At 40.0% G+C, this 17,853-nt stretch overlaps 1 protein-coding gene across 3 annotated transcripts in view; it reads right to left on the reverse strand.

Annotated features, from left to right (window-relative positions):
• The window catches only part of roq (RING finger and CCCH-type zinc finger domain-containing protein roquin), a 62,352-nt gene extending 48,616 nt beyond the window's left edge, over positions 1–13,736 (reverse strand). For all 3 annotated transcript variants that reach the window (XR_014443351.1, XM_083135607.1, XM_083135606.1), the window contains exons 1-3: positions 13,657–13,736; positions 11,759–11,921; positions 9,997–10,186 (exon numbers count right to left, since the gene is read on the reverse strand). Coding sequence is in view for 2 of the 3 variants with exons in the window: in XM_083135607.1 (XP_082991733.1) it covers positions 9,997–10,186; positions 11,759–11,920 (352 nt within the window). In the remaining variant the exon portion in view is untranslated. The remainder of the gene's footprint in view (positions 1–9,996; positions 10,187–11,758; positions 11,922–13,656) is intronic.
• Between the last annotated feature and the right edge of the window lie 4,117 nt (positions 13,737–17,853).

Here is a 17,853-nt window from a genome sequence, read left to right on the forward strand (position 1 = left end):
CCCTCGTTTTGGATGGGGAAAAGCAACAAAAAATATATCTCGTATATAATGCGCAGTACAATTCAGGTCCCAGAAATGGCTTTTTTAGTGTCTGACTAACAATTACGGATTTCATTTAAAATTAATCAGTAGACCATAAAAACAAGTTTTTCCTTGCTCTCGCATCTGTTGCATTCAACACGCAATCTTGAACTTCCAGATGTTATGCTTTTCATAGAAGAGGAGAGAGCGAAGAGGCATGGTTCAGTAAGGGAAGGGACATGCATTTGCCACACTTCCCTTGATGGACAAGAAGGGAAAACATCAGTTTTTGTATTCCCCGTCAAGATTACAAGTGGTTCCGGCCAAAAGACGGACTTGGAAATTCTATATTTGTCTTTTCTGTAGAAAGCCATGGAGGGTCACATGAACCGCTGAACCAATCGGCTTTGTCTAGTTGCCATGGTGAGTGGGAATTCTCGTGGTATTCTGCGTTGCCCAATTTTTCACTTTTGGGTCATTTTCGAAACAGGTGGCACCCTCATCAAAGTCAAGCACGGCGAAGCCTAATGTTTACCGCCACGTAGCAAGCGAATGGGTCTCTGATTTCCTGCCTGTCCCTGAAATGCGAGCGAAGGAGGGTCGTTGATACAAAGAGGTGTCCTGTACGACTGGACAAAAATCAGGCGTGTAGCAACACCGCTTCCCCCCCACCCCCCTTGAACTAGAGGCAGAAAGTCTGTGTTTCCTCAAGTCCATTCTTTGGCTTCTGCCTTAGACAACATGCGCACTGTTGCCAAACTGATTCTCGCTAAATGCTGCCGTCTCTAGAGTTTGGACACAATTTGTGTGACTAAGGTGTCTTCTTCGCCCTCCCTCTAAACACAAAAATGCAAATGGAAAATTGGCTGACAAGAGGACAAAAATTTACAAAAAGGAGGGGGGGGGGCTTGTTTGTAAAAACTTCTCCTTTCTTCTTGCCTGCAGTGTTGGAAATGGGGGGAAAAAATAAAAGGGTTTGTCAACCTCCGCTATCCAATACTGGAAAGCCGTTTGGAAATACAATTGGATCTAGTCTATATTTCCTTGTAAATTATTTTTAATCTGAAGTTTTTTCACGAATGCTATTTCGTTTGGTTACCAGAATGAAACTGAAAATGCACAAGCTGAAGTGATTCTTTTTTCCTATGGGCAGATGGGCGATATTTTACTCACTGACGGAAAATATTCTTGTTAAATCGATTGTTGGGGGGATGAGGGGCAAATTTTGGACACATGTATTCTTCTGTGTGGGGCAAAGAACAATTTTTCTATGCATATTATGTGACTCATGTGTTGTACAGTGACGGGGCAAGGAGAAATGAGTGGATAAAGAGGGGTGTGGCAATATTTTCTGGGAGCAGTCAAATTTAGTGAACATCTAAATACCATTAAAATGCTTATTTGGGCCAAAGAGCATATATTTATTTATTCTCATCTACTGGGGTACCATGGTGGTACAGTCGGTAGGGCATCTTGACTTACACGAAGTAGACCGGGGTTCAATTTCTGAAGTGGGTGATCTAAACTGCCGCATAAAGCTGTTTTAGAGACCACCCAGCATCAAATAAATGAGTACCTGGGGACAACCTTGGGTGGAGGGTAAAGGCTGCCCAAGCATGGCGCTCATCACATCACCTCCAAACTGGCAGATATCGAAGGAAGTGTGTGGGGGAAAGGTGGTCGGAGCATGGACCTGAACGCGTCAAATCCCACATTCCCCTATATATATATATGCATCACAACATGTGCAAAGTGTATGGAGAACTTTACTGTCACTTTTCTCATGTTTGCTGCGGGGGGTTAACCTCCTCATGTCCCCTGTGGTACGTACCACCACTAGTCTTATAATTACTAAAATGTGACAAGTATTACTGTTCCAATTTTCTTGTTCGTGTGGAATTTAGCCCAACACGATTGATTGATCGAATTGTTGTTTTTTTAAAGTCCACTTTATGCACAGAAAAACTAATCGGTAATGGACCTACAGTTTAAAGTCTAATCCGCACCACTATGTGCCTCCAACGGATATTGAAGCCGGGAGACCCCTTGATTACATTAGCCCAACACGAGACATCTTACTTAACCAATTAACATATGTGCGAAAAGCATCCCCCCTCCTTGCCTGTGACGTCTAAAATTAAGAAGTTGCTCCTGGATACGTACGTTCAACATATTTAAAAAAAAAAAACAGGTAAAAAATCACCCATCTTGCCCATACCTGTGTGCACCGCTATGCAATAATTGCATGGTTCAGCCTGTTTCTATTCTTTTTTTAATGCCCGTATCTACATAAGAAATCTTGCTCGTAGGTCTGTAGTGTTGACAGCATGGGAGGGCGTAAAGCAGTGGTCCTCACCCTTACCCTTCTTTCTTTCTGCAACTTAGGTGGGAAATGAGTGAGCAGTAGCACACTTCTGATAAGACTTTTGGTGCCGAGGACCTTCAGCTCCACTTCCCCTCCCTCCCGTTGCAAATGGTTGGAAGTGTTTGCGAGGGCAGTCAGCACCAATGTTTTGTCTGGTGGCTACAGAGCAATCAGTGACTCATCCATCGTGAAGGGGAAAAAAACAGCAGTGTTTTGAATCTTGTCTCACAAAGTTCTTTTTCTTTGATGATTAGGAAACAAGTGCCAGACACAAATCGAGGACTTAAAAGGCTAGGTATTCTTTTTTACTTTTGCACCTTCTGATAAACAGGAAGGAAATGCACACGATGCTAAGAATAAAATATAATGGTTGCTTTCCTTTAGAGCCATTCACATGCTGAAAATAAATCACGCAATATTAAACGTGGAGCGAGAGAGAGAAACCAACCGAAACACTTATTTACGGGGAAACTAAAGATGGAAGGGGTATTTTCACTTTGCAAGACTGCTAAATTCAACAATAAATCGTCGATCAATATGGACGTAAATCAGAAGTGTGCCCCGAGGGGAGAGGGGGTTATAACCCCCTCACTTTGGCCCACTATTCCTAAAAAGAAAAATAACGTCCAAGGCAGAAAAGATGGCAAAATGGAGGCTGACTACTAAAAGAAAGTATACCTACCCCTCCCCCTTTCGAAAATCCCAGCACGTCACTGATAACCCCCTTATTTTGATGTCTAAAAATATGTAAGTTTGACAAAGCTTGTTTTGAGTTCACTTTATGCTGTTCGGCTGACCGGGACTGGATACATATTCAGCTCAATGTAGGATCTGAATTATTCTACATGTCTCCACTGTGAACTGAATTTACGACACTTTGATTACGGTTTTTAAAGATGCTTGACATTTAGCTACAAATGATCATCCCCTCCAATTACCAGAGACTTAAAAAATTAGCAACTAAATTACCAGTTTACAGAGTAAACGGATATCCCACACAATCAGATGCATAAACTGAACCTAATAGACGGCAGTCAGAAGAAGTCAACCCTCGAAAGTGGGTCACGTTAATCCGCCACTGTTTTACACAGCAGGTCTTGCTTTTTCCTTAACAATTCATATTAATACTGCCTTAGATTCTTATCGACACTTGAGTTTTGCTCCTCCCTTATGCTTACCCGCATTTTAAGTTTTCTATTTATGGGCCCCCGGAAAACGTAAAATCTGAGTTCTGGATAGCCCCAAAAGTAAGTTCCTGGTCTTGTTTTGAAGCTCTTTGCAGCTCTTTGTAAAACTCACTACAATTGTAGACCCACGTTGCAAAATAGCTTTTATAGGAATTAATATTCAATGAAATAGCGATGTGCGTTGAAGATACAGACTTGCATTGACAATCCGCAGATTTCACGATTGCGATGTGCGTTGAATTGTTTGTTTACAGAGGTAATAGGACCTCGAAATACTAACGAAACAGTTTTTCACGAAATTGATAAACTTTTTATGGCCACACGTCTTTTATTAATAGAATTTCAAACAGAGCGGTCGTTTGGAAAACATTAAAAAAAGGAACTTTATTGTTCTCTGGACAACAAAAAAATCTAAGGCATACTCAGAAAAAAATGGTTGCCCAGAACGCTAGTGGCGTGCCCAGAATTTTCTAAAAAAGGGGGGGGGGGCATTTATACTTATTTTAGTAGTTGGCACTCATTTTGTTATCTTTTCCTGCATTTGACGTTCTCTTTCTAGGAATGCTTGGCCAAAGGGGTGGGGTTACGCCTCCACGAACCAGCAACTGATTATGGCAGAATTGAGTAAGCTAAAATTTGATGTAACTAGTTTTATGCAGGTCCGCTGGTCAATTTTTAACAGGAGTCTAAATTTGAGTATCCCTAATTTTTAATCAGACAGTAGTTGTAGGTCGAATGACAAAATGCCTGTTCAAATAGTCACCTACTGGACCAAGACGTGAATATCGCCTTCTGTACACTATGAGTCACCAACGCACACCACCTCCCCCCCCCCTCCCACCAATATGTTTAGCACCCCAAAACTATCTCTTCTGTAACCTCCTTGTTGATTCTGTAGTAGAAGCAAGAGAGATCAGGATGGGAAAGAGGACGAGTTATACTGCTGCTTTCAAATTGCAAGTTCTAAAGTGTGCGCAGGAAAACGACAACAGGGCTGCGGCTCGAAATTTCGATCTTTGTGAAGTAAATGTCCGAAACTGGCAGAAACAAGGGGAAGAACTGAAGAGAGCTCCATCCAAGAAGCGGGCTTTTCGGGGGAAAATTGCAAATATCCAGAAGTGGAGCAAGAATTATACAAATATATTATGAATTTGTGGTGCTCAGGATATGCTATTTCGACTGATATGCTCATCTTCGAAGCAAGCAAAATAGCTCAAAACAAGAACATTCCCGCAAAGGACTTCAAGCTACGGTTGGGTCCGGCACTTCACGAACAGAAACCGGTTGTCCATCACGTGGAGAACAACACTTGCACAGAAGGTGCCCGAAGATTATGAAGAACAGTGTACCAGATTTATCCGATACATAATCAGGCTGCGACAGCAGAAGAACTACATGATGTCACAGATTGGCAATGCAGATCAAACTCCATTGTGGTTTGATATGGCAGAATCGACGAGTGTTCATCTCGTTGGAGATAGGTCCGTGCAACTAGAGCAGATAAGCAACGGTGCACAGATATGCTGGCTATCACGGCTGACGGTCGAAAGTTGCCTCCATATATAATATTTAAACGAAAAAAAGTCCCCAAAGAAGCATTTCCATCGGGAGTTATAGTCAGAGCGTACGAAAAGGGGTGGATGACGGAAGAACTCATGAAGGACTGGTTGAATTGTGTGGGATCGGCGGCCGGGTGCTATATTGTGGCAACTTTCGATACTTGTCTTAGACAGTTTTGCCGGATGCACCACCAATGATGTGAAACAAAGAATTCGTCGTTCATCAGATTTGGTGGTGATACCGGGGGGAATGCAGCCCTTGGATGTAGCTATCAACTGCCCGTTCAAGGTTGCATTGCAAGCTGCTTACAATAGATGGATGACATCAATGAAGCATGAACTCACACCACGCGGGAGGATGAAGTATGAGTCGCTTCCAATTGTTTGCGAATGGGTTCATGAGGCAAGAAACTCCATCTCCCTGGAAATGATGATCAAAAGTTTTAAGGTAACGGGGATATCAAACAAGATGGATGGAAGTGAGGATGAGAAAATTTATGAAGACATAGACTGTCACAGCAACAATTCTTGTGACAGCAGCAGTAGTGACAGTGAGAGAGTGTTGTGCATTTCAGATAGCTTGTGTTAGTAACTGTGAACTGCTGGGAGTGAATGATGAAATTAAATGTATACGTTATTTATTTATTTACATGAGTCAAGTTGCAATAGTGCAGTAAATATACAAAAGTTATTCCTATATGGTAAGTGTTGACGTAATTATTTTACCTTCATATTTGTTATCAGATTATATGCTATGTATATTCCGTTTGGTTTTTCTTGTCATTTTGGCAGGGGTCGCTAGCAGATATTAGTGACAGTTTCAGCTCACAGTTCAGTTTTTTGAGAAAGCTATTTTCAGTTATTTCTAACACAAAAAATACCGCTGATACGCCTCCCGTGTGCATCATTGAATCCTGCCAGAATCCTGCTATTCTCGATGCGTCAAAACGTTCCGATACAAAGGAAAGGAAAAATATATGGGAAATGGCCAGTACACATTTATACATTTTTTTTTAAATACACTGGTCAAAAAAATTAGGGGAGCAAGCAAGAAATCCCAAAACCAAAGTTGGTAAGTCAAAAGTAGCAATGTATTTTGATTAGGTGAGTACAATACATGTCTATTGAGTCATTAGCACAACAGAGTTCTAGGGGTGATTTCTGCAAGGTACTGCACAAAATCAGGAGAACAGCACGGTGATAAGACAACAGAAATGGACAGATACGCAACAGATCCATACCTCTAATAAGGTGTGTGGTCGCCATGAACTGCTATGACAGCTGCACATCTGTTTTGCATGGAACCAATAAGGTTATCAACGACAGCCTGCGGGATATTCACCCATTCCTCCAGAAGGGCCATTTCCAACTGTTGCAGAGTTGTAGGCGGCGCTGGCTGAGCAGCAATGCATCTTCCGAGTGTGTCCCACACATGTTCAATGGGATTCAAGTCTGAGGAGGATGCTGGCCATACCATTCGTTCGATACCCTCATCCCATAGCATGGCGTCAACCAGACGTGCTCGGTGAGGTCTGGCATTATCGTCCACAAAAATGAAACGATCACCGATATCTGCAGCCATTGGGACAACATGAGGCCTGAGGATCTCATCCCGGTACCGTAAGGCTGTCAAAGTACCGTTCCGGATAATGTGCAGGGGGATACGTCGACCAACACTGATCCCTGCCCATACCATTAAGCCACCGCCACCATTCTGAGACACTTCGCGCACATGTGCGGGATAATTGCGAGTCCCACGTTCCCTCCAGATGAGAATGCGTCGATTATCTGACTGGAGACTGAAACGTGACTCATCCGAGAAGAGAACTGAACTCCACTCTCCATGTCCCCACTCACGATGTTCCACAGACCACTGTCTGCGGGCCCTACGGTGTTGGGCATTCAGAGGGACACACACCATTGGTCTTCTTGCATAAAAACCCCTTTCCCGCAGGCGATTTCGTACAGTTTGACCCGAGACTCTTCATCCTGTTGCCAAAACAAGGCCGCGTTGAAAGTCAGTTGCAGTTTGCTGCCTATTCCTGCGAGCCGACAATGCTAAGTACCAGTCTTCCCTAACTGTTGTTGACCGTGGGCGACCTTGCCCAGGCCTCCTTCGTACTGTACCTGTCTGTTGAAATCGTGTCCACAACCTGGAAATGACACTGCGTGACACACCAAGGGCTGCAGCCACCTCACGTTGTGTTTGCCCTGCTTCCATCCTCCGAATGGCTCTCCATGCGCTAGATTCCCCTAAATCGTGTTATTCTGCCATCGTTCCTATTCAACACTACTCAACTGAATCCCACCTGCACTTACGGTCTGCCAGCACCAAACAACCGGTGTTCCCAAGTGACCTCGTGATTGCTCCTCATATCACAAATTCTGCCACGTGCCTTATGGTGTCACTAGAGAGTTCTTCATGCTGACAATTCATCACAGATGAATTGTACTGGTTGAGGACACACTCACTTCATCAACATACATTGCTACTTTTGACTTTCCAACTTTGGATTTGGGATTTCTTGCTTGCACCCCTAATTGTTAAGACCAGTGTATTATTAATGAAGAAACCAAATCTGTCAGTGGCGTGGCCAAGCGGGAGCCAAAGCAAACACCCTCCCATCCAGCATCCCTAAGAAAAAGAATGCCAAAGATGGAAAAATATAAAAAGTATACGTAAACTCTCCCCCGCCTTTCGAAAAGCCTCGGCATGCCACATCACCTCGTAATTTGTATTTGCACCTGTTGATATGTACGTGACATACGCAGTGACAGTGAAAACATGCATGGCTTCACGCAATTCTTTACGATGATTTCCTGCAAATTTCTAAGGCAAAAACGAATTTTGTGGAAGTTATTTCTCCCGCGAAAAATACCGCTTGATACGCCTCCTGTGTGACGGGAGGCGCATGCTTAAATGCCGCCAGAATGGTGCTGCTTTCCTCGATGTCGCAAAACTTTCCAATAATAAGTTAAAACTCATGGAAAACTGCCATTTTGCTTTTAAAAGTTAGTTTTTTAAATTATTATTCCTAAAGGAAGACAATCTGTAGGTAAATACATGCTATACTCAATGACATAGTGAAAAAAATGCATGTTTTCATTTTGGCTGTCCAAATTATTCCCTGCATAATACGCACCACAGTTTTTGGGGGCAAAAATTATACACATTATATGCGCATAAATACCGTATTTCACAAAATGAGAATATGTGAATTATACCCTTATATTGATTAAAAATGTGACAAAGGGTAGAATTTTGCACTAAATAGCAGGAGACATATATAGACACATTGGATCAGTAAAAACATTGGGAATTTTACTGATGAATTGATATGCCTATATCCCTACTTATAATAAAATACATTTAAAATAATTTAATACTTTGTAATTTTTGTAACTTATTTGAAAGCCACTGTAGCTCAGTCGTTAGGGCGACTGATTATTATGGAAGAGACCCAGGTTCGATTCCCGGCGGGGGAAAATCGGGATATTTTCCACCTGTTCAGGTGGCTCCGGCACCCACCGAGCGTCGTATAAAGTAGGTACCTGAAGGAAACTCAGGGTAAAGGCAGCCAGGAGCATGATGCTGATCACATCCTCCCCAGCTCTGCAGAGATCAAAAAAGTGTGGGGCCCTAACTCTACGCCCCTATACACCTTCATGGCATGGTGTAAAGCACAGGGGAGCACTTTACTTTACTTTATAATTTTATATATAGCGGGAGTACACATTCTTCCTGGACTTTCACTTTTCACAAGTCTGTGAAGGATTATTATGCCCACCATACTACTAAACTGCTACCGTGCAGATTGTCAGATTTCACATTAACTTTCACTCGCAAGTCCAAGATCTCGTCAGGAAATTGTGATGGGTAGTGTGACAGCTCTCCTGCATCTTTATCTGTGATGCTTCCCATTTACTTTTACTGTTGAGTTAGTACTGGTGGGAGAGATTAATGTGCTTATTTATGTTACTTTTCTCCCTCATTTGACTATTCGTGAAGATGAGGTTGAATGATGAAATTTATGAAGGGACACTTACAAACAACATCCACGCCCAACCAGGATTCGAACCCTGGATTCCTAGCACAATTAGCTGTCTCCCATGGATGCCAGCTAAAGTAATTTGTGGGTGGATTTCGGCTCATGTTCAAATTGTGAAATTCTGACACCATCATCTTTCACAGGCATTTTATGTATGAATCAAATTTTGTGCTTGTCCATAAGCACATACTGAACAATGCTGCGCAGAACAATATTTACATTTTACTACTATGTACTTACAAAAAAATATGTTATGCAGGTCAGGTTTGCTGCTCTTAGCACCGTCATTGCACCCCTACACACTTATGGTACTACTATGTATCCAATTTGAATAGGTTAGGATTGTGAGGTTTGATTTCCTTAATAATTCCACACTTGCTTTTCTCCAGCATGCATGTGTAACATTTTCCAAGCAAATACATCACCTCAGATAGCAACCAATTACCAGCACTGTCACTTGCACAAGCTACTATCCACAATATACAAAATCATACTTAAATACACTCAAATTCACTTCAAACTTATGTCCACTCTCTTTCCAGTATTCTAATCACATTCCTCATTCTTGCTTAAGGCTTGTAAAAATTACTACATAATCGAAACTTAGTGTGGATTTACGCATACAATCATGTTTTTTTACATGAAAATTTGTGACAAACATAAACAGATTTTATTGTCTTTAGACCACATTGTTTAGTGTTTATGTGTGCATAGGTTTGGGACACAAAAATTAATATCACCTTGGCTTTACTATACAACATGAATGCACACATTGATAAAAGAGAGAATAGTGTATACTTAAGCACTGAACATACCTGAAGAAAAGGGTTTCAAATATAATGCTAGTTCTTCTATACATTTCTTGGCTTGTAAGTAATTCTTCAAATCGTCTTTACCAAGATTTTTTACAGTTCCATTTAGTTCACTTTCCGGAACGCTTGCTCCTACCAACTGCAGCAATGCAAAGTTTACAGGGAGGTTTTCTATTTCTGTATTGATGCTTGTCTGTAAAAAAAAGTAATATGCATTTTTATTTTGTCATTTGTCAATAACATAAAATTATTGGAAGTTGTATTCGCCTAACTCCATGAGTTGTGGTGCATATGTACTACTTAAAATACAAAAAGTTAAGGTGCTGACGAAGCATGAAAAATTAGTAAATTTTCTCCAAGGTGTATATTTCAATAATACACTTCAGCTAGAGTGACCCAACTTTTCATGCAATTATCTCTGAACACATCTTTATCAGATTCAAAAATTAAAGTTATTTTAAGTACATGCTGTATTATTATATTCATTTAAACAAATATGCAAAACTGCCAGAAAAATACTTCACATGTGTGTGGACATTTAATTTGTTTACTTCACTGCTACGTTGTGTTATTTACACAAACTAATTAATCTACAAAAAAGCTCTACTTTCCTAAAATATACAAACATTTTACAATGGTGCGTTTTACTCACTATCAATACAGATAAAAATATATATAAATAACTTACGTGAGTGAGTTCAAATGGTTCAAAACGACGTTTCGGAAGTCTGTACTACTACCTTCATCAGGTAAATAAAAAACCTTACATGCCAGACATGGCACTACGTTGTCAAATCGTAAGTTGAGGATTCAGGTTGAGGTTAGGAAAGGTAAAAAAAACCTAAGGTGACGGCATAAAAACCCCGATGAGAAACTCACTGGTTAAAAACTCCCTATGAACTCAACTTACGATTTGACAACGTGGTGCCATGTTTGGCACCTAAAGTTTGTTATTTACCTGATGAAGGAAATAGTACAGACTTCCGAAACGTCGTATTGAACCATTCCTACTCACTCACGTAAGTTATTTATATATATTTTTATCACTAAAATATACAAACATCTAATATTTCTTCCTTATAATTGTAAGCCCTGTCTAGTTCACTGCAGTTTTTGACTCGCTTTGACTCTCTTTGCACCAAAGCATCTAGTTGGTTGCACGGTGGAACACAGAGTCGTCAAGTTTGTTGATTTGGAGTCAAGTAGTATATTTGGTGTGTGCACCGTCTACACTACCTTCCGGACTGGTGTATGTATGGTATCTGGTCACGTGATGCTTGCTAACAAATCAAATGACTGTTTAATGCAGCAGACAGGCATTTGTTGAATCTTCTGAACTCGAACACGGCTTTCCGTCTAGTTAGTTGAACGTAATTTCCTTGCACCACTCTGACACTGGATACACCTGCACTGCACAGTGTCAAAAAGTGCAGCCAACTAGACGGGGCTGTAGTTTAATTCATTAATAATCTATAATTGAACTATTTTCACTTCAGCCATTCACACATGAAACACACAATATATAGGCATAAAACAAGTTAAATGAGTATGACGAGAATGCCTAGTTATATTTTTTCTTTAATATCTGGTCTCTATAATAGTTAAATTCTGTACAATACATGACAATGTGCAAAGTTAATAAGAATACCAGCATGTGCTACTTTAATGTTAATAATTCATTTCTCCAAAATAATTCACATAAGACTTCATAGCTATTAATGTAATTTAAGTGCACACATTCAGAGAAATTTCAAAACACGCTTACCTGATCAAAAGGGCATTGTTTTCTATGTAACTTGGAGAGGCATGTCTTGCACACAGTGTGGCCACAACCCAAACTAATAGGGCTGCGTAAAGTGCCATCAAATTCATTGCAGCACACTGGACATGACAGGAACTCAGTCCACTGTGGTGCCTGGATTGGCATTCTGAAATTAAAAAAGAAAAAAAAATGACCTCAAACCTACAATAATATCCGCACCAATCATGTTCACTTGATAAAATATATTACTAATTGGAACAGATCACTAAAATTGTCAAGCAAGAACTAGAACGGTTGATTCACTGTTTTTTCTTAATGTTTGTTCCTGTTGACATTTTTACACTACTTATCTTAGGTTAGCTATAATGGAGAAAGACTGAACAGGAAGAAAAGTAACATCGATGGCATTTATTAAAAACGCCATGCCGGAATCCAGTATCTGTGGTGAGTGGGGAAGACATCATAGTAAAACAAAGCCATACAATGGTTGTCCACAGGTTCAAACTGGTGATCCTTTCATGACCATCACCTTCTTGTTGGAAAGCAGGTTGGTTCCATAAACAAAATGGGAGTTGCACAAATTCAACAATACAATACAATATGGGCGAAACACGAGTACTGTGAAATCAATAACACAGTAATGCATCAAATGTATTTTACCACTGCCAGAATAATGGTTCACCTGCTGGTGTGTGCAAATTTCCCATAAACAAAACAACTGGCTGACATACATTATGCTGTAAATAACTACTGTGTATTACTTTTTCATGGGTTAATCAAGAACTAAATTACTATAATCTTTATGTTTCAGTAACAATTATTCACATCAATATCAAGCTTCTCACTATCTGAACCCATAATATCTTCACCATACCAATAAATCAGCACATCTGCGAAAACTCACAACTAGGATTCTTACTACATTTCTCATTCACATCAATCATCATTATAATTATAACATCTACTTAATAATTCAGTATAAACATGGAACATAAAATACAAGCTTATCAGGCAAACAAACTAAGTCCATGTTCTAGCTTATTCAAATATAGGTGTAAGGAAGTTTTATGATCCCTTCAATCGAGCATTTAATACAGTATATATAAAAATGACATGATAATGTAAATTCCATGTGAAATACATAAAAAACGAGAAAAAAATCATTTAATATGGAGTGAAAACGACAACAGTCAAGGAACTAAGGACATTGACCTTTCATTCGACTTCAAATACATTATTTAGATTATTTAAAAAAAATAATATTCTATCATATTGTTACCAACGGAAATTATTATTTTCATTCAACATATAATACTCAGTAACATGTACATACCTATCCTATTTGAAATGGGCCATGATGGGCTTGGTCATGACATGATCGAATATCACATTTGTATATATGAAGTTTAGAATATTTATCAGTGCTTGAAGATCATAAACTTCATACAAATGCATGATTTACAATCATACATGGTAATTTACGAACGAGGATTACAACTTACAAACGTCTACTCTTCTTCACGATGATTACCACCAACCTCAGTTTCAGGGTCAGGAAGAGCTTGAAGGAAGGTCATTTCCCCCCATTGCAAACCTCAACGACGCTCACGCAATTAAACAACCATGTGAAGTATGGTTCATGCCGCTCTGTGGTAAGTAAAAACTGTATCTTAAGGGACATTCTAAGACCTGCGTAATATTTTCCAATTACATTCGTTCAGGAATATTTATTTCCTTGTAATGCAACATCCACCTCTTTCCGGTTTGCTTTGCGAGACCCCCGTAAGTTTTCTAGCGGACACTAAAACCACAAAATTATACAAACAAGCTAATTATTAATCACACTGAGAAAGATATAAGTGTAACTTTGTTACACCAATCAGAAAATTTGTAAAAATTACCTGAAATACCACTATCTTGCGCATCAGGAAGTCTCCATTGCGGCCATAACAGAACATTGTTGACACATCGCCATCTGTTGTGCAAATTACGACAGACAACTAAGTCACGAGTTGCGCAGTGTGACCAAGGATTACCTATTGGTATGACTTTCTTGTATTTGTACGGTCCCGTCATCAACAAATAAAAAGAATATATTCATTTCCATTTCCATCGACAAGTGTTAAATCACTGATACGAAAGTTTTCATTTTTTAAAACCAAAACAGGTTAGGCAAACCTCCGACTCACGTCGAGCTTAGTCCACCATGGTCCCCCTCTAGCGACGGTCCTGGGGAATGACCCTGCATCAAGATAAAAGGGTGAAAAATATAGAAAAAAACTATTCTGGGAGTAGCAGTATCCATCCTGGTATGCATTTTTAAACACCGATAAAAAAATAAAAACCTCGAATAAAAACATTGGCAACGAGTGAATTTCTTCCTCTTTGATGCAGATTTTTTGTTTAAAAAATAATACATTAAAATGGGAAATGTAGCAATAACTCCTTATTGCCCTTTACGAAATTCCTGCGGCGACATCGTTCAACAAGCGATGATGATCGGCAGCCTATGGCATATGCCGATAAGGCATTATGCCGCTCCGCAAGAATTCCAGTGGCGGACTAACAATACTCGAAGTACCCCTCTTTGATGCTTCAAGCATCCCCACCTGTCGTACTGTCCAAGCCACCCCAATACTCTATAAAATAAGAAAAGCTTTCGAGAAAGCATTTTAACACATGTTCACGTTTTGGTTTACCTGACTTTTCAACATACCAAAAATATTTCCCAAAGTCGAGATCGAGACGAACCCCCCCCCCCTCCCCTCCAAATACAGTTCCGGCATTTCAGAAACTGACATGACCACAAAGCGGGTGGGGGGAGATAGAAAATTTAGCGAAGAGAATTGGAAAGAAAATAGAGTGATAGAAAGAATGAATGTAGATTTTGGTACAGAATAGGGTGATCATAATTCTTCCAATCCAGAACGAGACATTTCTACAATCTATTCTCCACAAAAGGAGAAATCTTTGCTTTGACTGATTACAGTGGCGTAGCGGCCGACTCCGCGACCTGTAGGGCCCCCCCTATGTTCTCTCTCTTTCTCTATGCTCCTGAAATTTTATATCAGCAGATAGTGTCGCTTATTTAAAAAGAAAGATTTACGAAACAGAAATTTGGTTCCCAGCAGTGGCGGAGCGTGACCTTTCCAACAGTGTAAGCCTAGCATGACGAAGGCTATTTCCCGTTGTGCTTATTTTTGGGCTGACATGGTTAGTGATTTATCTACACACATCGACCCCCCCCCCAATTTTTCCAGAACAGTTCCCTGGAATTTTTCACCAAATTAAAAATTCTGGATATCTGATAATTAAGTCAGTGTTATTCCTATCACAATGAGTAACGTATCGATAAAAAATATGCAAAGTTAGATAAAATGAATAATAATAAACAAACGAAAACAGAAGGAAACAAAAAAGTGCTGAATACTTTTTACAACCGCATAACCAAGTATCAGCTCCGTATCATGAATCGCAAAATCGGCGCTAGAGAAGAAAGGGGTGGGCCTACCTATATCCACAAGTTTATTCTTGGCAGCAAAATCCTTGCTGGACAACGGCGTCTTCAACAAGTTCTCCACCCCACCGCACAATCACACACATTTTATTCCATAATGCACTTCACTACTGTATCACACCACAGCACAGGGACGACAGTCCGCTTTTCAATAGAATTTGCAAAAGCAATACCTCGAGACTTTAACAAACACACAGCAAGAAGGGGGAAACAAAAAGAAACCAGATCCAAAATCGGTCACTGCTCAAAGCAGTGATCTTTCGGACTGTGAGGGGAATATCCCTTTCGGATATAAATAAATTCCCCCTCTTGCCTTAAAATTCCCTATATTTAGTAAAAAAAAAATACAATATAAAAGAAATGTTCACAAATTGTAGGGATATATCCAGAAATTTCTATCAAAGGACATGTAAGTGCTTTCTTAGGATAGTGTAAAGGCAAATCTAGCACCTAAAAGATCATAAACAGGCTTTTCGTACGTTGTTCGAAGAGTGTTTGAATCACGGACTATGTAATTAATAATATTTGGTTCACATTTGACATGAAATTTGTAAAATTGGTTCAATCTTCAGTTTTCATTAATATTTGTTTCACTTTTTAGCTCAATTATTACCAGCTGAGTTCATACATAAACGGAAAACAGAGTCTTAATATGTCTAATGTTTATGCTCTCCTACAAGCGAAAAACAGAAACAACAAGAATTTAGCACATTAATGTGTATCTAGTTTTCCCGTGTCCTGCTCATTTCTAGGTTTCTCCTTTTCCCCTTCCTGTTAGTTTTTTGCTTCAAAATTCCCTGTTCCTGGGGTAAAAAACATCCTTGAAGCACCACCGGCTCAAATTTCCTTTGCAGTCAACCATTCACACCCGACAACGCTGGAGCCCCTCCTCTTGCAGGACCTGTGTCTCGCTGTCGCGTATTCAGTGAAGCCAACCCAAGCATAATGGTGCTAAATCTCGCACAAGTTTAAAAAGTCGTTTGTAAGTTGGAGATATAGATAAAACAACAGGGCCGCTTTTCGTTGTGGTTGAATTTTCTCAAACTTTTCACATAACGATGCCGTTGGTTGAACCATTCGAATTTATATTTGTTTTTGTTATAAATTAATATTTATAATATGAAAATCCCAGAACAATTTAGTAATATGTAGCATAATTTCGGAGTTTAAACGACACCATGGATGTCCAGAAGGGGCAAGGGGAGGAGACACTTCCTGAAAAATGAATGTCAACCATTTTCACACATATAATTTCATTTCAGTCACATCAAATTGTTAATTATTGTAAGGGCGTTGCAGAAAAATGTTAACTTCAAATTGAATTAGTATATTTTGAGAAGGGAAATATACCTAGTTTACCCTAACCCCTGAAAAAAATACTTTGCTTAATCCTCCCTGGTGGAAAGAAATACTGCGGACGTCCATGAACAACACTTTTTCTAAACATGAGGTTTGCAACGCTGTTGTAAGCCTCTGCCAGTAGGTTTACACACCTAGGGTTTCGACGCGCTCTTCTCCCTATATTCCTTGCTCTTCTCCTTCGAGATACGGTGGGCGAGGGTAGGCACTGCTCCTTCGCGGTCAGAAATTTGTAAGGCAACATTCAGACGGCTTACAACTTTCCCCAAGCAAAAGGCGGGAGTTCTCATGTGCCATCTGGTGCTGAAGTGTTGCAATCTAACAAACAGGATCTCGAAGACTGGTATCGGGCCGAGATGAACTTTGAAGTTTTTACGAATTTTGCCATATAATTACATACATTTTACTAGAACTAATAAAGTGTAAGCCCGGCTTACACGGCTTACATGGACGCTCTGCGCCTGGTTCCCAGTAACATATATGATGACATCTGCGATAATAAGCAGTGTCATGTTGTATCAGCCAGAGGCAGTGGCGTCACGTGCGGTTCGAATACGAGTGTTCACAATAATGTTTTTGTACTGAGTGCAGATTTACTCCACTCCCTTGTAACTTCACATTGAATTCAAAAAGTGAGAATAACAGTTCAATTTATTTTCAACAATTTCCCCCAAAATCACGCTATATTTGAAGTAATACAAGAAGGACCTAGGGGAAATTGTCCCCCTCCCCTTTAAAATACGCCAGGTTTAGCGAATTGTCGCTTAAGTTTGCAACTATGTAGCACAGACCTTTTCGAGTCTCCCTAGACATGCCATGTATATACTGCACTCTGATGCCGAATGTAAGAAGTATTGTCGCTTGCAGTGTTCGCACAGCAAAGTGAACATCTTCGGGGTATAGTGAGGGTTTGCACAGCAAAGTGAACATCTTTGGGGTATAGTGGCCAACAGCCCCTTAGCTGTCAGTTCTATGCAACATGCACACCAATTGTGTTCAACGCCCTCCGTTGAACACCGTAGGAGTCAGTGTTACAAAATATCTAAACAAGTTATCAGACGTGAAAGACGTCGCGTCAGAGTAAATTGTGTGTATATACTCGTACATCAAACAGCATTTTTTCGAATAAATATATGTATGTGTGTGTGTGTGTGTGCATTTAATATGTACTTAATTTAATACATATACATTAGTGTTCACGTGCTCATGCGAACATTATTGG

This window comes from Lepisma saccharinum, chromosome 14 (assembly GCF_977018435.1).
Source record: "Lepisma saccharinum chromosome 14, izLepSacc3.1, whole genome shotgun sequence".
Taxonomy (NCBI): domain Eukaryota; kingdom Metazoa; phylum Arthropoda; class Insecta; order Zygentoma; family Lepismatidae; genus Lepisma; species Lepisma saccharinum.